This window comes from Chiloscyllium punctatum, chromosome 8 (genome assembly GCF_047496795.1).
Source record: "Chiloscyllium punctatum isolate Juve2018m chromosome 8, sChiPun1.3, whole genome shotgun sequence".
Taxonomy (NCBI): Eukaryota; Metazoa; Chordata; class Chondrichthyes; order Orectolobiformes; family Hemiscylliidae; genus Chiloscyllium; species Chiloscyllium punctatum.
In genome coordinates, this window is record NC_092746.1 from 82,500,472 (window position 1) to 82,528,109 (window position 27,638).

General features: G+C 39.3%; 1 protein-coding gene across 9 annotated transcripts in view; it reads left to right on the plus strand.

Annotated features, from left to right (window-relative positions):
* Positions 1–27,638, plus strand: part of mllt10 (MLLT10 histone lysine methyltransferase DOT1L cofactor) — a 298,105-nt gene that overhangs the window by 21,336 nt on the left and 249,131 nt on the right. For 7 of the 9 annotated variants that reach the window (XR_011961382.1, XM_072575936.1, XM_072575937.1 and 4 more), the window contains one exon: positions 14,103–14,212. The exons of the other annotated variants lie outside the window; for them this stretch is intronic. Coding sequence is in view for 6 of the 7 variants with exons in the window: in XM_072575936.1 (XP_072432037.1) it covers positions 14,103–14,212 (110 nt within the window). In the remaining variant the exon portion in view is untranslated. The remainder of the gene's footprint in view (positions 1–14,102; positions 14,213–27,638) is intronic. 9 annotated transcript variants of the gene reach the window in all.

Sequence of the window (27,638 nt, forward strand, 5' to 3'; positions counted from 1 at the left end):
CCCAGAGGCACCACTGAAGTACTTCAAGGCACCCTTTTTGTCCTATGTGCCAGAGTAGAGACCGAATTGGGACATCCAGAGGGTTGTGGGGGGAAGAAACCATTAGCACCCTCTGGCAGGAGCCCTCCCCAAGGCAGTTGTTTTGACAGACATGCTGCTGAGGACAGGCCCCCTGCAGTGACACTTCAGTGGTCTTCACAGAACGGTCATTCACCTACTTGTTATATGCCTCTTGACCTGTTCTGGAAAATAGCAGGAATGGGGCTACAAGCATAATGAAACAGGAGACCCATTGTAACAGTAGTGAGGGAGAGCACTCTGGCTTGGATAACCCAAATTGATCTCCCTATGGAACTTGTTGTATACTAGTTTCCTTGGTAACAGGCTGTGGCTTGCCCAGTTGGAACTCCTCATTTGAGGTAAAAACTCCTCATTTGAGCCCTTTTATAAAGCAAAGGGTCAACATGGCTGAGTGGTCTGAAGTGCTGGGTTAAGACTCTATGCTTCAATCCCACAGTCGTGTGCTGGTAGCACTGAACCTTTGTGTGTGTGAGTTCTGTTAAAGTTGCACACGCAAAAAATGTGATCTATTAAAAGGGACTCTCTTGTGACACAGGTAGTGTCCCTATCCCTGAACTGAGACCTTGGTTCAAGATCCACCTGCTATAGAGGTGGATAATAATGTCGCTGAACAAGTTGAATAGAAAACAAGTTATTTAACCTTTTTACAAAGCGGACCAAGCTGTTGAAGCCTTTGGCGCGAAGCTGGGTATTGTGGGGAACGCAGTGCTTTATTTCCCTGACTCCATTTTGTTTTGACCCTTTCTGTTCTTCCTACCTTCCCGCACTTTGGATTGCATTGCCTGTAATGGGCTTTGCATGTAAATATCCAATTACCTGCACAGGTGTGTTACTGGTGACAGTTAATAGTTTTTAGTTGTTGTAGTTTGGTGGGGGAAGAAAATGTTCAGTGTATGTAAGACCACTTCTGGTTATATTTTAAAAAAAAGCAGACTCGAGGGCCTTGCGGTATAGTGGTACTGTCCCTACCTGTGGGCTGTGTTCAAATCCTATCTGTTCCAGAGGAGTGTAATAATGTTTTTGAACAGGTTGGTAATGAATGGATGGGTCTGTAGAATTGTCCTGGCTGGGGCTTGCCTATGTATAGCACATGTAGTGGCTTTGGTTTGATGTTCAATGACAAATGATCCCTTTACAATTAAACTTCGTTATTACAGTAGTCAACTTTATATTTGGTCGTAGTTATATAAATTTTATTGCCCTTCCCACCAGCTGCTGTGCTCCTTTTTGAGCCTTAGGTAGAACATAGAACATTACAGCGCAGTACAGGCCCTTCGCCCCTCTGTTGCGCCGCCCTGTCATACTAATCTGAAGCCAATCCCACCTACACTATTCCGTGTACGTCCATATGCCTGTCCAATGACGACTTAAATGCACTTAAACTTGGCGAATCTACTACCGTTACAGGCAAAGCATTCCATACCCTTACTACTCTGAGTAAAGAAACTACCTCTGACATCTGTCTTATACCTATCTCCCCTCACTTTAAAGTTGTGTCCCCTCATGTTTACTGTCCCCATACTTGGTTGTTTACTGGATACTCCCCAATTAATCAAGTTCTATTTTTGCAGAACAGGAATCGGTTAACTGAGATTGAAAAGGTTAAGGCAAAAGGAACTGAACACTCCCTTCTCTTCATCCACTTAACTGTACATTCTGTTGTAAGTTGCACTCAAGTGCTAAGCTGCACCAGGTTGGCTACATATGTATGACCTATCTGATTCACTTAATGAGAACCCAGTTTCGCTACTTCTTATTTCATCTCTTTCACTCAAACCTTTTTTTTAAAAAAAAACTGTTTAAGGCTAGCAACTACAGAATTTAAACTGTAGATTTCAATTGATGTCAACTGCAAAACAAAATATTTAGTCTACCTTATCAGCAGTTGTATGCACTTTTACTGCTCAGCTGCTACATATGCCTAAAATGTTTTGTGGCAAATGCATGAGTTGCTTGGCTCTGTTAAACAAAAATCTCTCAACTGGTGTTTCTGAACAATGGAGAGATTCCAGTATGTTGGATTTAAGTGTCGTGGCTGATATGGCCCTTATAGATTGTTGTGTAGAATCACATTTAAGATTGATACTATCTAAGAGATTTTCGGGTGTGGTTCACTTCAATGTTTAAGGGGAGTCTAAAATAGTGTTAAAAGCAATAGAGTTATTATGGAATAGCTTAACCTTCAGAATTTACTTGAACTTTGTAATTTTGAAGGTGTTTAACACAATAAAATGTGCATAATAAATAGTTGCATTTATATTGAATTGCCTGTTACAGTCTCATGCATGCTCTTAATTATTTTGAGGTGACTGTTATGGCGCAATGTAGAGGTATGATTGCTTACAGGAATAAACCACCTTTATGTTAGACCTAATATTCATTTTTCATTTTGCCTTAAATTCCTGGGCTTTGCTTCTGTTTGTTCACAATGGCCTTTTGTCAATCAGGTCAACCAATATTTATGTGTCTTTCATGTATTATTTTAAACAGCAACATGCAGCTGCAAATTCTCTTGGTCTACATTTTAACCCTGTTAAACTCAGGATAATTTAGAAAAAGGTAAATTGTAGTTTTTGAAATAGTAAATGGACAGCTGAGCAGAAGTCTAGACAACTTCATTCAAGTGTATTAACATTTTTCATATTTTGCATTGATTCTTTGAATAATCATTATATGGAGTTGCAGCATCTGAAACTTTTAAAAAATATTATTCATTGCCTTCCTACTTTCTTTTTGCAAGAAATCCAATTTTCATTTCTGAATTGAATATGGTATTACATTAGTATAATGTGTTCAGGTATTCAGCTGATTTTAATTTCATCTTCAGCACTTTCCTGCTTGCACTCCATGACCTTTCAACCCATTATTAATTAAACATCTGTCTATCTCCTCCTCAAATTTACTCAGTGTCCCAGCATCCACCACACTCTGGGTAGTGAATTCCACAGTTTAACGATCTTTTGGGAAAAGTAATTTCTCATCATATCTCATTTAAGGGTAAGCAGTGTTAAATTTAAAACAGTTACCTCTCGTTCCAGATAGTCCCACATATAAGGAAACATTCTCTCAAGGTCTACTTTGTCAATCCCCTTTGTTAGAAGATTTGGAATCGCAGTTAGGCAATTGTTGATTTATAAGTTGAAAAAGCAGCAGTTTAGATAGAATACATTTTTTTTTTAAATTGAAAGAAAATAAAGAACCGTTCACTGACACCAGAGTACAAACAGGGTCTCAGCTTGGAATATTTGACTTATTAAATTTGTCTTGTTAAATAGGGGTAGAATCCTGCTCTCTAGCCAAGGTTTTTGTGTTTTTTCCTTTTATTCTGATCTGTCCACTGTCTGCCTTGATGATAACTGCTATCTAAAAGATGTGCTTGATTGAGATCTGCTCTCTGGGAGAAACTCCCCTTTGCCTGGCTCTACTCCATTCTTGATCCCTGTGCAGATCCTCCATTGTGGATTTGACGTAACCCTGGCATGGTTACTCCAGCATGGAATCTGGCTAATGAACACTCTCTTGGCCCCTGCACAGCTTTCCACTATAGATGTGTTTTCCCTCTCCGACTCATCCTTGCAGGCTTCTCTGTTCCCTCCTATCCTGAATATTCTTTTCTGTCTACCGGTACTTATTGTTATTGTCATATTACTTGGGGCAGGTTATTGTCTGTGCCAATCAATTGCCTGAACCCTTTTGCCCATGAACTATGGGACAACTACTCTTCCCCTTGGATGATTTATTTCCCTTTGCCCGCCCTACTGAGTTAGTTAACATCTCTTTCTAAGCTTATTTTCACAAACAGCACACTAATAATAGGGTGTATTTTGGCACTAGATAAATTATTGATGCTAGTCTTGGGCATTGTAACTTCTGCTTTTTGTAATTCTTCCTTTTTGTTTTCATATGTCAGAATTTTGAAAAGTTAAGTACTGCTGTGATAGCTTTGAGTTATCCTAGTATTTACTGTGTAATATAAGATTTTATTTCAGTTTTTAAGGAACCCCAGTATTCCATATCTTTGCATCTTTATATACCTCCTCTCTTCTCATTCTTCTAAACTCCAGAGATTATAGGCCTAAACTGCATAATCTCTTCATAAGACAAACTCCTCACCTCTGGAATCAATCTAGGAAACCTTCTCTGAATCCCATCCCTCCTTAGTAAGGTGGCGAAAATTGTCTGCAGTACTCCAGCTGCTGGTTCATTACTGTCTTGTACAATTTGCAGCAACGCTTCCCTCTTTTCATATTCTGTTCCTGTTGCAATAAATGCCAAAATTCCATTTGCCTTCCTTATTGCCTGCTGCATCTATGTACTAGATTTCTGCAACTTGTGCATGAGTACACCCAGACCTTTGCACCGAAGCACTCTGAAATAAGTTGTCTTTCTGTTCCTCTGATCAAAATAGAGAATCTCTCACTTATCCAAATTAAACGTCATCTGTCACATAACCTATCGATATACATTAATAAATTTCTTTATTGTGGCTGGGGATAATGCACTTAAGCCACAAATTCTGAACCCTGTGGCACCCCACTAGTTAGATCTTGCCAACCAGTTATCTCAACTCTTAGCTTGGCTAACCAACAGACAACATTTGATCTAAGCTAATAAATGACCCCAACCCCATGTGATCTTAGCTTATGTACTAATCTTTTGTGTGGCATCTTATCAGATGCCTTCTAGAAGTTCAGTTATACTGTATACCTATAGAATCTCCATTATCCATCTTGTTTATTACATCTTTGAAGAATTCTAGCAAGTTAGTCAAATGTGATACATCCTCCTCAAAAGCATGCTGACTCTGCTGGATTACTTTTTGACTTTACAAATGCCTTGTTATTACTTCCTTAATAGATTGTATCAATTTCCCAATGACGCATGTTAAATGAGTTGGTCTATAATTTCCTACTTTCTGCCTCTATTTTTGAATAAGGGCGTTGGATTTGCATTTTTCCAAAGCACTGGAGCCTTTCCTTGCAACCAGGGAATATTGAAATATTTTAACCAGTGGCTCCACGATCTCTGCTGCCATTTCCTCTTTTACCCGAGGATGTAGGCTATTAGTCCCCGGGGTCTTGTCTGCCTTCAAGCCCAACTGTTTGCTCAGTCCTTTTTTCCATAGTGGTGGTGATTTGTTCTAAGTTTTTCACCATTTCTGTAATCTCTACTACTGGGATTGTACTAGTGTCCTCTACTGTGAAAACTGATACAAACTGAAAATAAAATGTAAGTTTAATGTTTTATTGGTTTTCATAAACCAGATTATTTTGAAGCTGGACAGTAGCGATGCCTTTAGTTCATTTTGTTGGATAGTGATGTCTACACTTCGGTCTTCTGAATTTATGTTTTGAAAATGTTCATCCTTTACGTGGCAACAGAATTGTCAACCAATATTTGTATGGTCTGCTGCAGGAATAAGTGTGCTAGTTTTAATAGTGCAACCCTTTTTAATTGGGCTGAGGAATGATCTTGCCAGGGTAAAATGGAAACTGAGGCTGTGCTGGATCAATGGGTGATTTCTGAGGAAGGGATATTTCAAGTACAAACCAAGTATGTCCCTTATTTTTCATCTTTTGTTCCAAAAATGTTAGCTGCTTGGTGGTGAGGGAGAAGTAATTGTGATGAAACAGAAAGAGGGTGTATGATGCAAGTCAGGTGAGTTCTTCAAATTAAAACTAGATCAAACATAATATGTTAAGGAGGTGACAAGGAACATAAGACTGGCTTTAAAAAAAAGTGAAGCCAGAATAGGAGTCAATATTAAAAGGAGCCCAAAAGGTTTTTAACCAGTAAATAGTAATTGGGTAGTTGAAGGTGGATGATTTTCAATAAAGAAGGTAATAATATGTTTAGCAGTGCAGGATTAAGCTTGAATATTTGATTCGGTTTTTTCCCCTATTTGTGTTTGCAAAACTGAAATCTGACAAAGTGCCATTAGAAAGGGTGGCACGGTGGCTCAGTGGTTAGCACTGCTGCCTCACAGCACCAGGACCTGGGTTTGATTCCAACTTTGTGCAACTGTATGTGGACTTTGCACCTTCTCCCCGTGTCTGCGTTGGTTTCCTCCCACAGTTCAAAGATGTGCAGGCTAGGTGAATTGACCAAGCTAAATTGCCTATTGTGTTCAGGGGAAAATATAGGGTAATAGGTCTGGGTGGGATACTTTTCGGAGAGTCGATGCGTACTTGTTGGGGCTGAAGGGCCTGTTTCCACGCTGTAGGGATTCTAAGAAAAAAATTCTAAGAAGCAGAGTTAGTGGAGACAAGTGATGGTGAATATCTTAAAGGGAGGTGGTACGGGAAAGATGGGCTAAACCTGGGGTAGTTAAGTCACCTTGTGCAGATGGCTTGCACCCTGGGTTTTAAAGGTGCTGCTTTCTTTGCAAAACATTGCATCAATATTGATTTTTGCTTTTATCCAAAACTTCTGTAAATGTAATTGTGCATTATATATTTTTAGTTCTGTTATCCTGTGCTTAACTTGTAGTTGAGTTTTACGTTCAATATTTTCTAATTCACTTCTCTCTTTTTAAAGTTTGTCTCAAAAGAAACTAGAATGTTGGCAGAAGTAGGCCTTTTTAACTCCTGAAGCGTGTTCTCCCCTATTAAGTTAGACCGCGGCTGCTTGTGTAAACTATTTCCCAATATTTGCCGTTACCTTGTATCGCTTAGATTTTTGATAATACTTTATATTAACAATGTCACATTTCAATTTATAAGTGAGAATTAGATAATGTATGTGAAAGAGCTTCCAAACTTTCACTACCCTTTATCGAGAAGGTTTTATCAATTGCACAAAAAGCTATCTTTTTCAATTCGTCAGATAGTAGCGATAGTTTCTCTGGTCTCATTTAATATCCTGAAACCATTTGATCAAACAGCACTTAGCCTTTTATATTTCAGGCAATAAATTGCCAATATGTATAGTCTGTCCTCATGCTTTATCCCTTGAAGTGCAACTTTTCTCATTTTAGTATGTCTATGCTGTGCTTCCTTCAAGGCAAATATTTCCTTCCTGAGTTGCATAGAACTGCTTTCAAGGTGCTGACTTTTAGGTGTCACTTCAAAGCTGCAGAATAACGTTGTTTACTGAACTTTTTTTTGGTCTCCTCATCTTTCAATTTAAAAGTTAGCATTTATTTTGGTCTTATTGGTTTTATCCTTTTATCTGTTTTTTGAATTTTTTAAATCTATGTACCTGATCCCTTGAGTCTCTGGTCCTCATTATTTTTACCTTTTCATCATTTAGAAAATACGTTGTTTTAAGAGGATGACCTCATACCTGCATTGAAATCCCCTTGCCACAGTTCTGGCCTTTCTCTTAATTTAGCAATCTTGTTGATTGTTCGTGCTTCCATTTTCCAAAGCTGCCGATTACTGGCAAGCTTGGACCTGTGGGTTTCAATTGCATCATCTAAGTTGTGAATAAAAAATGTCAAACAGTTGCAGTCCCATCAGAGACCTTGTAGAATCACTAGTTCCATTCAGTTAAAAAGTGGTTAGAAGCTGCTATCTTCTGCCCAATGCTAATTTCATAACCTTTTTAATAAGTTGCCTTCATTTCATGAATTTTAACAATTCGCATTTGCAGACCAGTAGCTAATGTCGTTAAAGCTGCTGAAAGTGTGTACAAATAATATTCGTGGACTTTCCCCTAACCACTCCACTCTTTCAGTCACCTCTTCAAAATATTCAAGAAAGTTTGCCAGACTTGATCTCTCCATTACAAATTCAGGCTCTTGCTCTGATCAGGTGAAAACTTACAATGCTTACCTGATATTTCATTTCAAACTCCTCCAACTTTCCAATAACATTCGAGGTGGAGGACGGGAAAATTTTCTGGCTGTAATAGCTGCTCCTTTTTTTTTGAGGTATTTTAGGTGCTGGAGGTGATTTCCTCGAATTCCAGGAGTAGCAATTACTGTTTCATATGCTGTTGCATTGTTTTGGAACTTTGGGAAAAAAAATCAAAAACAACAGCAGTTTTAAAAGGGAGAACAGACAAAGGAATCACATGGTGAGATCAATGCAGGAGAGGAGAGAGAGTTAGATGAACTGGTGTATTCAAAAACAGAAATTGCTGGAAAAGTTCAGTAGGTCTCACAGTATCTGTGCAGAGAAATCAGTTTATGTTTCGGATACCTTTTTGTAAGATGGGCAAAATTTGAAATCCTAAATATTTAAGGAGAATAAAAGGAATGGATTCATAAATCCTGTAAATTCACCCATTATTGTTTTATTTCATTAGTCATTGACTGGGCTGGTCTAGTATGTCATAGACCCTTTGGTCCAACCCATCCATGCCGACCAGATATCTTAACCTATTTAGTTCCATTTGCCTGCACGTGGCCCAATTCCCTCTAAACCCTTCCTATTTAAATGTCCCTCCAGTTGCCTTTTAAATGCTGTAATTGCACCAGCCTCCGCCACTTCCTCCGGCAGCTCATTCCATATGTGGACCACCCTCTGCTTGGAAAAAAGTTTGCCCCTTTGTTCTCATGGAGGTGCTAAACATCAAAAATGTTACCTCTCTGGTCTGTAAAGCAGAATGCTAGAGCAGTGTACTTCTGATTTGCTTCTAATCCATTGGCAAGACACTCTGAGCAAGAAGTTTTCTCTCCCTGATACATCATGTAACGTATAATTCTATTGCCATTAATTGGCCAGAGCAGATTGAAAGCAGATACTTTTAGGTAAATCTGTGTCAGAGCCGCAGAATACTTTCTAGAAGGAAATGGGAAGAGTACAAGACTAACATATACTAATAAAGATAAAAGTTGGGACCAATTAATCCTGCTAACTCTGGAAATCGAGGCATATGCAGGATTGGATTGAGAAAAAGGGAAGCTTAAGGCAGATACCAAGGGCTTGAAACAGCAGAATCTGTAGAGGAGTACAGAATGTTCAAGGGGAAACTTGAAAAGGAAATTGGGAGAGAAAAGAGGAGGCCTGAAAGAATAAAGTAAAATAAAGAAATAACCTAAGTTATTTCAAAAGTATATTCATGATGAAAGGATAAGTAGAGAAAGTATAGGGCCCATTAAGGACAACAGTGGTAATTTGTGCATGGACCTAGAGATGTAAGTAGTGTTTTAAATAAACATTCTGGCTTGGTGTTCACTAGTGAGAGGGATAATCTGGTTACAGAAATCTGGAAGAAAGACCGTGATAGATATTTATCTCACATGAGTATGTGGGACTTGAACCCAGGTTTCCTGGGTTACTGCTATAGGCTCTTCTAGTACAGTGGTACTCAGGCCAGAGTCTGCTTGGCCTTTGAGATCAGACGTTTACAGACTAATATGGCTGAAGGTTAAAAAGAGTTGTAATGTTCTTAGAGATGTTGGTATACAGTAGGTTCTGAGTGGTATGGCAGGTTTAAAAGTAGATGCATCTTCATTGCTAGGTAAAATGTATTCCTGTTAAGTGAAACAAAGGAGGAAACAACAGAGGCATTTGAAATAATTTTCCATTCCTCCCTGACCACAGGAGAGATACCAGATGACATAGATCTCTTGTGCCCTTTTTAAATAAGATGCTATCAGGAAACCACAGGCCAGTCAGTCTGATCTCTGTGATGGGGAAACTTGGAAACAGTTCTGAAGGACCGATTTCATCTGCATTTCGGGGAGAGCTTGCCAATTGGATATAAAATTGACTTGATAGTAGGGGACAGAGGGTGGTGGTGGTGGTGGTGGTGGTGGTGGAGGGTTGTTTTACGGACTGGAGGCCTGTGACTGGTGGCGTTCTGCAGGGATTCATGCTGGCTGCACTTTTGTTTTGTCATTTTTATATAAACTATTTGGATGAGAATTTAGGAAGTAGAGTTATTAAATTTGTGAATGACACCAAAATTGGTGGTTTGGTTGACCAAGGAGAAGTTTATTTAAGATTACAAAGAGATCTTGACCAATGAGCTGAGGGGTGGCAGATGGAGTTTAATTTGAATAAATGTGACGTATTGCATTTTGGTAAAACAAACTAGGGTAGGACTTATACAATTAATAGGGCCATAAGTCGTGCTGTAGAACAGAGACCCCTAGGGGTTCAAGTACATAATTCTTTGAAATTTGCGACAGGTAGACAGGGTGGTCAAGAAGGTATTTAGCATGCTTGCATTTGTTACTTAGACTTTTCAGTATAGGAGTCAGAAAATTATGTTGAGGTTGTGCAGGATATTTGAGGCCGTTTTTGGAGTACTGTGACCAGTTCTGATCTCTCTGTTATAGGAAGTTGTTATTATTATTATTATTATTATTATAATATTATTTTATTATTATTAATATATTATTATTATTATTATTAAAAAATTAGAGAGAGTTCAGAAAAGATTTACCAGGAAGTTGCCCGGAATGGAGGCTTTGCGTTATAAAGAAACTAGGTCTTTTTTCACTGGAGCATAAAGATTGGAGTTCAACACCAAGATGGCTTAATTGATCTTCAAGGGCCTAACTTTCTCTATAATTGCTCTTTTGCCTTTAATGTATTTGTAGAATCTCTTTGGATCATCTTTACCCTTATCTGCCAAGGCTAGATCCTGTCATCTCTGTATCTTTTCTAGTTTTCCTCCTAAGAATGCCCCTACACCCCTAATGTTGTTCAAGAGATTCACTTGAACCCAGTTGTTTATCTGTTATATGCTTATGTTTTAATTTTGACTAGAACTACAATTTCTATTGTTTCCTAGTTTTGCCAACCTTACCTTTCACTCTTAACAAGATTATATTGCCTCTGAATTCTCAATATCACACTTTTGAAAGCCTCCTACTTGTCAGTTGTCCCTTTACTGCCAGATGATCTACTCCAGTCAACGTATGTATATCCTTGTCTCATGCCATTAAAATTTGCCTTCCTCCTATTAAAAACTTTTTATGTAAGGCTTATTCTTTTCCATAGTTATTTGCAAACTAATAGAATTATGATCACTAGACCCAAAGTGTTCCCTTACCAACACTTCAGTCACTTGTACTGCCTTCTATTCTAAGAGGGTCAAGTTTTGCTGCTCCTCCTGGTAGGAACATTTACATATTGATAAAGAAAATTTTCTTGAGTGCATTTAACAAATTAGTCACCATCTGAACCTTTAACAGTATGGCAGTCTGAGTTAGTGTTTGGAAAATTAAAATCCCATACTACTACAATCCTATTATTCTTACACTTATTGTGATCTCTACATATTTGTTCCTCAGTTTCCCTCTGGCTGTTGGGGGAGGGTACCTACAGTATAATCCCATTAAGGTGATCATCCCTTTCTTATTTTTAATTTCAGCCAATATGTTTTTACTGGACAATCCCTCAGGAATATCCATTCTAACTATAGTAGTAATGTTTTCCTTAATCAAAAACACCACTCCCCCTCCTCTCTCTCCTTCCTTTCTATCCTTCCTATAGAATCTAAAATCTGGAACAAAAAGCTGCCAGTCCTGTCTTTGCCAGCCAAGTTTCTGTAATAGCTATTCAATGAAGTCTACTTATCAAAAGCTTTGCTGAAGTTTAAGATACCACATGGGAGAATGATAGCGGAGGTAAGAGTCCATGGAATCCAAGGAAATGTGCCAAATTGGATACAGAATTGGAGTAGTGGCAGAAACATGATGGTTCAGTGGTGTTTTTGCATGGGTTAATCAGTAGCAAATGGTATTTAATCTGTATAAGTGTGAGGTGATGCACCTAACCAGGACAAACAAGGCAAGGAATACATGATATATGGTAGAATCGTGAGAAAGCACTCTGTATCAGGTGTGCATGTCCACCAGTTCCTTAAGGTAACGGGACAGATAGACACAGTGATTAAGAAGGCATATAAGGTACTTGATTGATGGAGGCATAGAGTGTAAGGGCACGGAGATGATGCTGGAACTGTACAGAATGTTGGTTAGGTCACAGCTAGAGTGTTATGTGTAGTTCTGGAATCAATATTGTAGGAGGGATGTGATTGCACTAGAGAGAGTACAGAGGAGATTTGCCAGGATGTTTCCTGTGCTGGAGTGTTTCAGTTTTGAGAGATGGGATAGACAAGAGTTGTTATCCTTGGAGCAAAGGCGACTGAGTTGGGGTGGGGAATATGATTGTAATGTGTGTAAAATTATGAAAAGTATAGAATGGAAGTAGTATTTCCCCTTGGTAGAGAGATTAGTGTCTGGAGGAATAGACTTAAGGGAAGGGGCAAGAAATTTAGAGATGAGGAATATCTTTTTTTTAACCCAGAGGTCAGTGGGAGTCTGGAACTCGCTGTCTCTTGAGAGTGGCAAAGACAGAGCCTAATAACAACATTTAAGTATTTAGGTGTACACTTGTGATGCTAAGGCTGACAAGGCTTTGGGCCAAACACTGGAAAATGGGATTACAATAGTTAGGCTGTTGTTTTTGACCATCAGACTTAATAGGCTGAATGGCTTTTTTTCTCTGCCTTAGACCTCTGGGACTAATTGTGTTTGCAGCCCAAGTACTGTAGTTATTTTGTACAGTGCCTATTGTAGCATCATAGTTAATACAAATTTTGTTCTCCCTGACATCCACATATACAGAATTGAAAAATGTTTAATTTGATAATTATCCTGACTGACACATTTTCCCCTTACATCTCAGGTGATTGAGAACAGTTTCATGGGACACCCTGTCAACATCAGCCAAGTATGACAAATCTGGGTTGACTCTAGTTCCTCTTCACAAGTGCTGTCAGATCTGTTGTTTTTCCAGCAATTTCTGCTTTTATCAGATTATTTTTGAAGCCAGTTTTGATCTTTTAATTTGAAAATTGTTTCATTGACAAAGTTTCTACTTCAGTTTTGGAAGTGTTTTATTTTCAGTTAGTTTTATGATCAAAGTCAGCTGATCGAATTCAGATACACAGTAGTGAACATTGATCCCTGGCAGCAAATGTCTTGGCTTAGAAGATTAAAGACACATATATAATACAAGTTAAAGTTATTTTTGAAAAAAAACTTAAAAAGTGATGCGTGGCATCCTGTCAAGATTGTAAAAAGTATACCTATCTCAATGTGCACTAGGTGTTCTGAATGAGTGCAAATGATGTGAAGAGAATTTTAAAAATTAATCTGTTGATCAGGTGGAGTATAGTTTGTTTCAATTTATTAGACCATCTAATGACTTGAAAGGTATACTTGCACCAAGTTATGAAACGTTGAATCATTTTGTCTGAGCAGAAAATAGTATAAGCATTTTAATTACTTTGCTTTAACTCTGTACTATGTGAAGTATTTTTGTTTTTCTTGCTCAGAGGAAATAATTTTGGGATTTAACTTGAATTAGTAACTACTTGATATGATAATTCATGGCTTGTGTGATGTTTAGTGGTATATTTATGGTGCAAGGGCATGAAAGTTCAGCTGAAAATAAAACTCTATTTTGCAAACAAAATATAAACTAATACATAATGCTATGTGCAAACTGCAGGCCGAGCTATTGTCATCACTAGAGAGCAGATCAGAATATTTACGTTATAACTGTTAAAAAATATTTCTTACTCTTTGAATCCTTAAAAAATATTGTGATCAAAGTGATTGCTGTATAGTGGGTCACTCTAGCCTTGTTGGTGCATAGCTGTTAACATTATAGGAGGGGGATGGTGTTAGAAATGTGAACCATCTGGATGATTGTCAGGAATGCTGAGCTACAAGGTTCTTTGTTGGTCTTTCAACAGTGCTTTCCACGTGTGTCTGGCAGAGTGCCACAAAACAGCACAATGCATTTAATGTGTCACACTTTTAAACTGGAGGTTTGAAAACCTCATTGGCTGAGAGACTGACACATGCCAAGATTTTCAGTCAACACATTCAGGGCATTATTAGGATTTTTGAGCTTAGCGCTTGGATGCCTTTTGGTCTATATAATATAAATGTAATACTGTGTTTTGTTGATTTGTCACAGGCTGATTTATGGATTTTTTTTTCTTGAATACAGAATTGAGAAGATTTTGTATTTGTATTAGGCACAAAATCTAACTTTGTGTTACTTTTTATGTAGTTTGTAATTTTTTTGTTTTGATTTTATGCACAGGTTGGGCCCATGTGGTTTGTGCACTTTATATTCCAGAGGTGCAGTTTGCAAATGTTACTACAATGGAACCTATTGTACTACAGTACGTTCCTCATGAACGCTTCAACAAGGTAATTTAAATTCTTAAACCAAAACCAAAATTACACTAATTTTCAGTGGTTTAAAATATAAGCCTTCAAATGCACACTTTAAACTGTACCATGCTTGAATTATAGGGCTATCTATAACTGTTCATCTTGGTTGCCACTTTTGGAATAGTTTTTGGCTTGGTTGCTAGCTCAGCATTTTGAAGAGGCAGTTTTTCTTCCATTGTGTAATCTGTAGGAACAACTAATTTTTATATAATTTGATGTGTTCTGGGATATGGCATTATTTGTTCTATTTTTATTACAAGTGGACTTCCTGTCTGTTGAAGTATTGGATCCATTAGCCCAGTCGGTATCCTCTCCACTTCAAATTTGTTACAAATCAGGCCTTTTAGCTTATTGGGTAGTCATTCTCAAATATCTGTTCCCGTATTTGAGAGAGAAACACAAGTTAGGAGACTCAAATTACCAGACACACTTCATTATTTTACCTAGGGTAAAGCTCAGTGTGAGCCTTTTTTAAGCAAGTCTTTTTTATATTTTCTATTTCAGTATAGATGTGGAGACGTTTGGTTTCTTTTGGATTAATTTGCTCTTGCAAGTGCTTAAGTTTTATTTTCTTAGAATGTTCAACAAAAAAGAGGGATCAACTATTTGTGCAGAGCATAATTTTTCACTTTTAGAAAAATTGCTGTGAAGAGCTGTATGTGTATGTAAGTTTGCTCGCTGAGCTGGATGCTTTGTCACTATACTAGTAACATCATCAGTGAGCCTCTGAAGTGCTGGTGTTATGTCCTACTTTCTATTTACGTGTTTAGGCTCATCAGTGAGCCTCTGGTGAAAACACTGGTGATGTTACCAGTTTGCATCCAGAACCTCAGCCTGAGCTACAAATCTTCACAAACTCACTAACAGAGCTGTATGTGTTACAGCTCAAAATCAGATGAAGATGAACATTCACATGGATGTTAGATTGGATTGAAAAATTGTTTTCTTAAAATCTGTCACATTTTGTATGGGTTTATTCTACAGTTGGAAGCTTTTGCTTTGATCCGATGTTCTCTCCAAATTATTCTGTGTACAACCAGTTCAAGTGTGTAATGTGACTTCTGTATGCATGTGCAGACCCACAGCTTGGTGAGCATTGGTCTTAGTCAAGTTGCTATGCTCATGACGTAATGATCGCTGACAAATTGTCCTGACCTGGTTGTCATTAAATCAAATTACCCCATTTGCTAATAATGCGCACTGACTACAGTGTATGAGTGATGAGTTGGCTCTGATAGTAACATTTCTCAAACTGAAAGAAATGACAGTGGATAGGCAAGGGTAACCATTCAAAGAACAAATGGTGAATTACAAAAAATGTTTATTGTTGTCTGGTGCAAGTGTGCAAAGAGGACAGTGGCAAATTATGGCCTTTTTGAGGGAAGTTAGAGATAGTATTAGCTGCAAAGGAAAATATAAATTTGCAAGGAAATAATACAGCCCTGAAGATTGGGAACAGTTTAGAAGTCAGCAAAGGAGGACCAAAGAATTGATTTTTAAAAAGGGGAAATTAGAGTATGAGTGTAAACTTATGGAGAACATAGAAACTTTTACAGTCAGGTCTTAATGGTGTTTAAAGAGAAAAAGATTGATGAAAACCAATGTAGATCCCTTAGTCCAAAATTGGAATAAAGAAATGGTTAATGAACTAAATTCATAATTTGCTTCTGCCTCTATAAAGGAGGACATAAATAACATACCAGAAATCATGGGGAAAACTGGGTTTATTGAGGGGGAGGAACTGAAGCAAATCTGTATTAGAGAAATGGTCTTTGAGAATTTGATACGATTGAAGGTTGATAAATCCTAAAGGCCTGATTAATCTAGATTCCAGAGTACTTCAGGAAGTGGCTAGAACTAGTGGTTGCATTGACTGTCACCTTTCAAGATTCTAGAGTCTGTAGACAGTTTCTACAAATTGGAGGTTGCTAATGTAACCCCACTATTTGAAAAGGGAAGTAGAGAGAAAACAGAATTATAGGCTGATAGAGAGATTCTTTATCAGTAGATGAATTGAGGGTAATGGTGGAAAAATGCAGGAAAGTAGGTGTGAGAAATGTCTGATCAGCCATGATCCTATTCAATTGCAGAACAGGCTTGAGGGTCTCAAATGGCCTACTCCTGTTCCGATTTCTTATGGACTTACAGACCAGTGATTCTGACGTTGGTAGCGGGGAAGATGCTGCATCCATCATCATGGATTTTATAGCAGAACACTTGGAAAACAAAGGTAGAATAATCAGACACCGTCAGCCTGGGTTTACAGAAGGGAAATAATGCTTGACCGATCTACTGGAATTCTATGAGGATGTAACCCCTAGAGTTGATTAAGGGATGAGGTGAATCATAGAATCCCTACAGTGTGGAAATAAGCCCATCAAGTCCACACCAACCCTCCGAAAAGCATCCCACTCAGACCCACCCCCAAAACCCTTGGCCTATCCCTGTAAAATTGCGTTTCCCATGGGCAATCCACCGAACCTACACATCCTTTGGACGGTGGGAGGAAACCAGAGCACCCAGAGGAAATCCACGCAGATGGTGAAGAATATGCAAACTCCACACGGTCGTCAGAGAGTGAATTTGAGCCAGAGTCCTGGCACTGTGCAACAGCAATGCTAACCACTGTTCCGCCTTGTGGTTCGTTAAGACTTTTAAAAAAGCTTTTGATAAAGTACTATGCAAGAGATTAATAGGTAAAATTTAAGTCGTGTGATTGGGAAATGGGTAGAAAATTGGTTAGCAGACAGGAAATTAAAGCGTAAGAATAAATGGGACTTTCTGAATGGCAGGCAGGCACTACTGTGGTACTGCAGGGATTGGTAGTAGAACTTCAGCTATTTGCAATATATACTAATGATTTAGATGAGGTAACTGTGTCATCTGCAAATATTGAGATATTGCATAGTGTTGAGTGAAAGGGTGCGTTGTGAGGTTGCAGTGTGATATGGATAAGCTGAGTGACTGAGCAAATGCATGGCAAATGTAGTACAGCATGGATAAAAATGAGGTAATCCACTCTGGCAGCAACAATAGGAAGGCTGATTAACATTTGAATGGTTGTCGGTTGAGAGGGGAATGTTTGATAAGAGTTGAGTTTCCTCGTGCACCAATTATAGAGATGTACAGAACAAAAGCAGACTCTTTGGTCCAACTTGTCCATGCTGACCAGATATCCCAACCTAACCTAATCTAATCCCACCTGCCAGCACTTGGCCCATATCCCTTCAAACCCTTCCCATTCATATACCCATCCAAATGCCTCTTAAATATTGCAATTGTACCAGCCTCCTCCACTTCCTCTGGCAGCTCATTCCATACACATATCACCCTCTGTGTGAAAAAGTTGCCCTGTTGGTCTCTTTTATATCTTTCCCCTCTCACCCTAAACCTATGCCCTCTAGTTCTAGACTCCCTGCCTTAGGGAAAAGACTTTGTCTGTTTATTCTATTCATGCCCTTCATGATTTTATAGACCTCTATAAGGTCACCCCTCAGCCTCTGATGCTCCAGGTAAAACAGCCCTAGCCTATTCAGCCTCTCCCTATATCTCAAATCCTCCAACCCTGGCAACATCCTTGTAAATCTTCTGAACCCTTTCAAGTTTCACAACATCTTTCCAATAGGGAGGAGACCAGAATTGCACGCAATATTCCGACAGTGGTCTAACCAGTCATGTACAGCCGCAACATGACCTCCCAACTCCTGTACTCAATACTATGCCCAATAAAGGAAAGCCATACTAAATGCCGCCTTCAATATCCTATCTACCTGAGATTCCACTTTCAAGGAGCTATGAACCTGCACTTTGTTCAGCAACGCCCCCTAGGACCTTACCATTAAGCGTAAAAGTCCTGCTAAGATTTGCTTTCCCAAAATGCAGCACCTCGCATTTATCTGAATTAAACTCCATCTGCCCATTGGCCCATTTGATCAAGATCCCATTGTAACCTGAGGTAACCTCCTTTGCCGTCCACCATACGTCCAATTTTGGTGTCATCAGCAAACTTACTAATTATACCTTTTATGCTCACATACAAATCATTTATATAAATGACGAAAAGTAGAGGGCCCAGCACCAATCCTTGTGGCACTCCACTGGTCACAGGCCTCCAGTCTGAAAAGCAACCCTCCACCACCACCCTCTGTCTTCTACCTTTTGAGCCAGTTCTGTATCCAAATGGCGAGTTCTCCCTGTATTCCATTAGATCTAACCCTGCTCACAAGTTTCCCTGGGGAACCTTGTCGAACGCCTTACTGAAGTCCATATAGATCACATCTATCGCTCTGCCCTCATCAATCCTCTTTGTTACTTCTTCAAAAAACGAAATCAAGTTTGTGAGACATGATTTCCCACACATAAAGCCATGTTGACTATCCTTAATCAGTCCTTGCTTTTCCAAATACGTGTACATCCTATCCCTCAGGATTCCCTCCAACAATTTGCCCACCACCGACATCAGGCTCACTGGTCTGTAACTCCCTGGCTTGTCCTTACCACCTTTCTTAAACAACGCTGAACGTAATGAAGGCAAACTACATATTGTCTTTCATAGCAAGAAGGTTAGAGTATAGGAACAAGGATATTTTCCTGCAATTTTTCAAGTCCTAGAGATGTACAACATGGAAGCAGACCTTTCGGTCCAACTTGCCCATGCTAATCAGACATCCTAAATTAATCTACTCCCATTTGCCAGCACTTGGCCCATATGCCTCTTAAACACTTCCTATTCATGTATCCATCCAGATACTTTTTTAAATGCTGAAATTGTACCAACCTCTTCCATTTTCTTTGGTAGTGCATTCCATACATGCACCACCCTCTATGTGAAAAAGGTGTCCCATGGGTCTTTTTGAAATCTTTGCCTCTCACCCAAAACCAGGCCTTCTAGTTCTAGACTACCCCCACCCCAGGGAAAATACTGTGTCTATTTATCCTATCAGTACCCCTCATGATTTTATAAACCTCTGTGAGGTCACCCCTCAGCCTCTGATGCTCCAAGGAAATCGCCCCTAGCCTATTCAGCCTCTCCTGATAACTGAAATCCTCCAATCCTGGCAACATCCTTGTAAATCTTTTCGAACCCGTTCAATTTTCACAGCATCCTTCCAATGGGAGGGACACCAGAACTGCACACTATTCCAAGAGTGGTCTAACCAACATCTTGTACAGCTGCAACGTGACCTCCCAACTCCTGTACTCAGTGCACTGACCAATAAAGGAAAGCATACCAAACGCTTTCTCTCCTATCCTCTCTACCTGCAACTCCACTTTACAAGGAGCACACACCTGGTGGAAGATCTGGCCTGGTCCATAACACCCAGAGAGTGGTGAGCCTGTGAAATTCACGCCACAAACTAGTTGAGGCCAAAACATTTGTGTGTTAAGAAGGAAATAGATATAACTGTTGCACCTAAAGTATCAAGGGATATGAGGAAAGGATGGGATTAGGTTATTGATCTCTGAGATAAGCCACAACCATAGTGAATGACTGAGCAGGCTCAAGGGGTTGAATAGCCTTCTGTTCCTATTTTGTATGTTTCTGTGACTTAGCCTGGACCTCTTGGCCAAGAGTTCTGGATACTGTACCCACAAGACCCATCAGTGCCTTTTAACCATTCGATGGTTCTCAGTCAGGCAGTCTTTGTGGGGAGGGAGTGAAATTTATTGCTTCAGGGAGATACTTTTTCATCAGAACTGAAGAGCTAGTTTGTTTTATGATTACACCGTAGCTACAGAAACATGAATTCATATAGCATCTTCATGTCACCTTATTGGAATGTAATTGGAGGAAAATAGGCACTGAACCCATGGAGAAGGTATTAGGATTGTGACGGAAAGAGTCATAACAAGAAGCTTTTCAGATTGCTAAGAAGAAAAGAGTTGAAAAGGTTTGGCAAAAGAATTCCAAGCTACTGTCGATGTAACTGAAGGTATGGTAGGCAATGGGTAGGAAGACACCAGTCATAGCTTGGGATATGGAGTTCTTGGAGTGGTAGATATTATACAGTTGGAGTGGGATGAGACCTTGTAGCAATGTGATGATGTGGATGAGGTTTTAATGTCAAAATTTACCACATAAAGAAATTGACATATTTGACCTTGATCTTGACTTCTAACACAAAGTTCCTCTTGCATCATGAAGACTGCCAGCTTCCACCCTTTGTCCATCTTTGTCCTGCTCAGTTACTCTGTTGTTGAAACTTTAATCCATGCTTTTGTTACATTTAGATGAAACTATTGTAATACTGTCTTTACTGACATGGCATTTTTGTTTTCAAGCCTTCATAAACTTGAACTCATTGAAAACTCTCAAATTATTATAATGGAGCTTTGCGTAAAGACATTTTTTAGTAATCTATCTAAAATAGGTAGTAAGAGTTTGTGTTGTAAATTCTAGTTATTGTAAAAATGGTGCCCAGGTGCCTTGTTCTGTGGAAAGCAGAGTAAATAGTTTTTGGATGTAGCTCGTTGAGCTGGAATTTTCAGTTTCAGACATTTTGTCACCATACTTGAACATCTTCTTCAGTGAGCCTCCGGATGAAGCACTTGTGATATGGCCTGCTTTTTACTTAAGTTTCTTTTGGGGTGATGTCATTTCCGGTGGTGATGTCATTTCCTTTCTTTTTCTCAGGGGTTGATAAATGGGATCCGAGTCAATGTGTTTGTTGATAGAGTTCCGGTTGGAATGCCGTGCTTCTAGGAGTTCTTGTGCATGTCTCTGCTTGGCTTGTCCTAGGATGGATGTGTTGTCCCAGTGGAAGTGATATCCTTCCTCACCTGTATGTAAAGATACTCGTGAGAGTAGGTCATGCCTTTTTGTGGTGAGTTGATGTTCGCTTGATGGACATGCCAAACAGAGACATGCGTGAAGATTCAGAGAAGTATGGCATTCCAACTAGAACTCTATCAGCAAACATGTTGACTTGGATCCCATTTACCACCCTCTGAGAAAAAGAACAGGAAATGATGTCACCAAGTGAAACCTAAACACACAAATAAAAAGTGGGCCATACCACCAGTGCTTCATCTGGAGGCTCACTGATGTTACCTAGTAGAGTGACGAAACGTCTGAAACCAAACCTTCCAGCTCAGCAAGCAAAACTACATCCAGAGCCTCAACCTGAGCTACAAATCTTCTCAAAACTCGCCAAATAACTTGGTTTATTTTGAAAGTAGACAAAAGAAGCATGAGTGGGTGGAATCAGACTCTCTAAGACCCAGGGTTTTAGATTTTAGTTGTTGGAGTTGAAGCTGCTAAATGTGGCTCTCTGCTGCTGCGAAAGCTTGCGTGTTCTTTCTGTTAGATTAATATTGTATTCCTTCTCCTGGGCTGGAGGAGATGACAAATCAGGGAAATCTATTTTGTTGAAATTTGCCTTTGCTAAAGGTGTGTTTATGGGATGCTGCTATATTGGAACAGTTATAAAATCATAGCGATGTACAGCGTGGAAACAGATTGGCTGGCTGGTCTGACTCATGTATGACGACCAGATATCCTATCCTAATCTAGTTCCATTTCACAGCATTTGGCCCATCTCCCTCTAAACCCTTCCTATTCACGTACCCATCCAGATGCCTTTTAAATGTTGCAGCTATAACAACCTCCACCACGACTGACAGCTCATTTCATACATGTACTTCCTTTTGTGTGAAAAAGTTGCCCCTCAGGTCCCTATTAAATCTTGACCATGGGGAAAAGCAGTTGGCTTGTCCTGTAGTCTTGAATGTTATGACATTTCAAGTGCTGAACCCAGAATTTGGGGTTGGATACCTCAGTAGGCTGGATGGCTAGTTTGCAATGCAGAGTCATGTCAATGGCATTGGTGCAATTGCTGCAGTGGCCCTGCTTTCCATGAAGGACACTAACACTCAATCTGTCTCCTCGCCTGAGGCTTGGTGATCCTCTGGTTAAACTACCACCAGTTATCACTCCCAAATGAGAAAGCACCTGTAGGTTTTGGTAGAACTATGGCTATGCAACCTTTTAATTTTTTTAATTAAAGTTTGAGGTTTGCTGTCAGAGCTACCCTCCCAGGTGGTGCATTTCAAATTCCCACAACTCTCTGGATGAAAATCATTTTACTGAAACCACCTTCAAAACTACTTTCTTTACCTTAAAATTATATCCTGTTGTTATTGATTTTTCAATTCAAGGGCACAGGTTCTTTTTAATCCACCCTGTCCATGCACCTCCAGTCATATAAACGTCAATCAGATCCCTCCTTGGCCTTCTCTGCTCTAAAGAAAGCAGCCTGAGTGTATCAGTCTCTTCACAGCAAAACTGTTTCATTCCAGGTAACATCTTCTGCAGCCCCATCCAAAGCAATCTCATGCTTCCCATAATACAATGACGTGAACTGCACATCATACTCCAGGTGTTGCCTAACCAAAATCCTTTATAACTCCAATATAACCTTGCTGTTATTATAATCTGTGCAGCAAGATAGCATGGTGGCTCAGTGGTTAGCACTGCTGCCTCATAGCGCTAAAGACCCAGGTTCAGTTCCAACCTTTGGTGGCAGCCTTTTTAGAGTTTACAGGTTCTCTCCATGTTTACGTGGGTTTCCTCTGGCTGCTCTGATTTATTGCCACAGTCCGAAAATGTGCAAGTATCGTGGATTGGCCATACTAACATGACCCATCTTGCAGGCTAGGTGGATTAGCCATTGAAAATGTCGAGTTGTTGGTCTGGGTGGGTTGTTCTTTGGAGGTTGGTGTGGACTCAGTGGGCCAAATGGCCTGCTTCCACACTTTGGGAACCTGATGAAGACAGGTATGTCGTATGCTGCCTCAACGATCTTGCTTTGAGGGCTGCAGACAAACACATTGAGATCCCTCTGTTCCTCTGACTTTCCTAGTGATCTGCCATTCATTGAGTACTGCCTTGTCTTGTTATTTCTCAAGTGCACCCAATCATGCTTTCAGGGTAAAATTCCATCTGCTACCAGTCTGCACATTGGACCAATTCATTTATCTCCTGTAATTTAAGACATCTGCCCTCTCTGTCAACTTCTCAGTCAATCTTCATATCATCCACAGACTTCCTTATCTTGCTGCACATCCCCCCCCCCCCGCCAAACACTTTCTTTTATATTGCTTGTCTGTATCATGAACACTAAAAGACACTACACTAATTCCTGTGGAACGTCACTGGCTTCCACTCTCTGACAGCCTTTTACCACTATCCTCTATCTCCTGCCACCAAAACTGAATTTGAATGTAACTTGCCAAGTAACCCTGGATCCCACGTACTTTTACCTTCTTTCACAAGGTCTCAAATGTGAGACCTTGTCAAAGGCTTTGCTTAAATCCTATAGCGATATCAATTGCACTGTCCCCATCTACACATCTGGTCACCTTCTTAAAAGGTAATCAAGTTTGTTAGGCATGACCTCCCTCTGACAAAGCCATGCTGACTATCCCTGATAAAACCTGCCTCTTCAAGTGGAAATTAATAATGTCTTTCAGACTTTTCCCCAGTAGTTTCCCTACCATGATGTGAGACTCACTGGTCTGTAATTCCCTGGTTATCTCCATCCCCCTCCTTGAAAGATGGAACAAAATTAGCAGCTCTTTGGTACCTCCCCTAAGACGAGAAAGGAATTAAAAGCTTGGGTCAGAGCCCTGTAAGTATCTCCTCTGACTCCCACAGGAGCCTGGGATGTTATTCATCTGGACCTGAAGATTTGTCCACTTTTAAGTTTGCCAAAACCTCCTGTACCTCCTCACTCCCTCTATCCGTCTGCTCAAGAACCTCCTAGCAAATTCAGGAAGAGGGACTATCCACATCCTCCTCTTGAGTGAAGACAGATGTGAATACTCATTCAACAATCTGTTAATGTCCTTTGGTTCCATGAACAGATTGGCCCCCTTGGTCCTTAATGATCCTTACTCTTTCTCTTATTATTCTCTCCCTCTTGATATATTTACAGAATACCTTGAGATTCTCCCAAACCTTAACTGCCAGTTATTTTTTTCTCATTCCCCTCTTTGTTCTCCTAATTGCTTTAAGTTCCATCCTGCACTTGCTCTGTTAATGAGGGCCTCTTTCCTTTTGTACATGTTAGAAGCCTCTTTTTTTTCTCCCCTCATCAATTCCAGAATATTCCTACATAGCCAAGATTCCTTGGGCTCTTTGCACCTACATTTCCCCCTTAAGAGAACATGTTGGGTCTGTCATCTCCCTATTTCCTTTATGAACACCTGCCTCCCCTCCCCACTATTCAGCTGTCTGTTTACCCTCTCATAGATCTTCCCAGTGTCCTTTGGCTATATACTGCCTTTCCCCAATCCAACGCATGTTTTGCACACCATATTTTTGCTTTTCTATATCAGACTTTTAAAAAGTGCAGTGTACTGATTGCTATTATTAAAATGCATTCCCATGGCCATTGTTATAACGTGGTAAACCCCACCCCTTGTTAATTTTAAACCAGCAACACACACAGGATTGTTCCCATATGGTAATCTGTGAAAATCTTGAGGCCAAGAACTATTTAAAGTAAAAAGTAACAACTTTATTAAAGTAGAGCAGAGAATAGTTAACTAACAACTGTTTACAACTCCTTCCTTTAACCTATCTTTTTTACATTCCTTTCTCTAATACTAGTCCAATAAAACAGCTGATTAAGATTTTGCAAAAATTCAAATTTCAAAACCAGCCAGCTGTCAATCTTCTCTTGTACTTCCTCTGTCTTTTCTTAGGGATTTGTATTTCACAGGTCACTAATCGACAAAGGTACCTTTTTAAGAGAGCTAATTTTCTGGGCAGTCTGTATGTCTTGGTGTTTTGGCAGTTCTCTATCAATTTTTCCAGATCTTATACCCCCCCCCCCCAGCCAAAAGCATTGGGTTGTGTTTTTAATATTGTCAGTATCCTAAATTCAAACTTGATTGGTTTTGGTTTTTTTGGAGTGTAATTTAAATTGATTGGCCACATTTAAATTTGGTTTTGGTTTTGCGCTTCGGTGGGGCGGTGTGGACTTGTTGGGCCGAAGGGCCTGTTTCCACACTGTAAGTAATCTAATCTAATCACTAAATCAAATACCTGAGCTGCTGGACCAGAAGGTTACATTATATCTTGTTCAGAACACTTGGTGCTGTCAGGTAATTCTGCTAGCTTTTAACACTCTTAAATGTACAGTACCCCTTGCACCTTTATAACGCCATCTTGAGCATCTGTCTGACGACATCCCCAGAATTGGGCCCAGCACTGCATTTTTTAAAGCTAAGCGTGTAGGCAAACTCGCCTGAATATATTTCAAAAAAATCTTTGTGCTGTCCCCCAAATCTTTTATAATATGACTATCCCAATTAATGTTGCGAAAGTTGAAATCTCCCCATTAATTATTTTTACAAAGTAATGTCTACATGTCTGTCCCTGTACTGCCGACTGTTTGTTTGGAGCCTATAAAACACTCCCTGCACTATGACTACCTCTCTTTTTTTATTCCTATGTTTACCCACAAAGCCTTACTTGAAGATCTTGCTAAGATATTATCTCTCCTTACTGCAGCAACTGACTCCTTAATAATGCAAAACTGCCTATTTTATGCCCTCCCTTGTCTGCCGGAAGTTCCTATACCCTGGAATGTTGATTTGCCAGTCAGTCCTGCTCTCTCCTCAACTGCACCTGTGGCAACAGCATCACAATTCTTCAAGTCAACCTCTGACTTGTGTGCCTTATCTGTCGTAACCCTAGCATTAGAGACCATCTAGCTTGGTTTCATTCTCATGAATCTCAATATGTCTGAACCCCCTCCGCCTTAGTTTCTTTTGCTAAAGTAACGTGTCTCTAATGTGCTAACACTGTCTCTCCTCCCCCGACACAATTATAGTGAGGTTTATGTTAATAACTAATGGTGAAATTCAAAAATCATTGAGTATGGTATGTGTATTTTATAACAAACTTAACTTGATGAGTTTCTGGTTATGCCAAAATGGTCCAGAGACCAGACTTATCCTTTTTTGTATGTACAAATAACTTGAACGAAAGAAATAGAAGCATGCAAGAGTGAGCACGTAATGAGATTTAGAAAGCATTGAATTTTTATGAACAATTGTATCAACAACTAAAAACAAACAAGGAGAGAAACCAAAGAACTGAGTACTGGAAATTGGAAACAAAAACACAAATTGCTGGAAAAACTCAGCCGGTCCAGTATCATCTGTGGAGAGAAAGAAGAGTTAATGTTTTGGGTCCAATGATCCTCCTTGAGAACGAGTAGCAGTTTAAATATTATTAATTTTAAAATTAGGCAGAAGTAGTTCTGATGTGGAATAAGCTTCCAGCTGGCCATTAAAGTTCAGCATATTATTAATTTGAGAGATCCTAAGATGTTTTTCTAGCAAGAGATGGAGAATAAAGTAAAAAGAATCTCTGGAGATGAAATTAAACAGAGGAGGTCTGACCTTTTTGACCTTTTTTTATTCTGTTAAAATTTTTGTGGTTTAATATTTCGTTCTAAAGTACTATATAATACTGTCTGCACAAATACACCGAGGCTTCAAAGCAAAATTATTACCGAATTAAATCTGCCATCTATGTATCTAGACCTATTGACTATCATTAGTGTTTCGATGATATAGACAGTGAGCATTTGACATTTGTTAAAAATTGTTGATTTATTATAAAATTATTTTATTTACAATCTATCTTTCAAAACGTTTGTTATTTACATGGCTGGTTTGATTTGTACCATAGTTTTAAAAACCATGATTTCAGGTTTAACTGTTAGAAATGCCTGGAAAATGAAAAATAGGGACATTTAATGTATTTGTTTATTTTAGCCAGGCAAGTGCTAGCAGTTCCAGGTTCAATGCGCTGTTACAGTTTGATTCACTGTCGAGAGTGAGGTCTTTTTATCATATCATATAGTCACTGGAACAGCATTGACCTGAAATAGTAATTCCTGCAAATGCTACCTGACTCGTTGAATATTGCTAGCATTTTCTGTTTTTTAAGTCCATGTTTGTTGCAGGTTTTCACATACCAACAATCTCAGAAGCACATCAGTAGAATTAGGAGAGACTTGGAAAAGGACCTCACTTTTATAGAACTTCGAGGCACATTTGTTGCAATATGGCATAAAAGATGGCAATCATCTGCCAGTTTTGGCCATGGACTTGCTTTGATCTGGCCCTTCAAAATTTGTGGTTTGACTTGCTTTTTTGGATATATAATTTTTTTCTTTATTTCTCTTGATGGTATTTTTGAAACTACATGCTTCTGGGAAAGTGTCTTCACGTTCTAAGATATTAGGTGTCCGGTGCATTTTCAGTAATATTAATAACCAAGATAATGAATGTTTGCCATTTTTTTTCACTGTTTTTAACATGACATGGATGTTGCTGGTTAGGTTAGTATTTATTCCCTGTCCCTAATTGCTGTTAAGGTTGT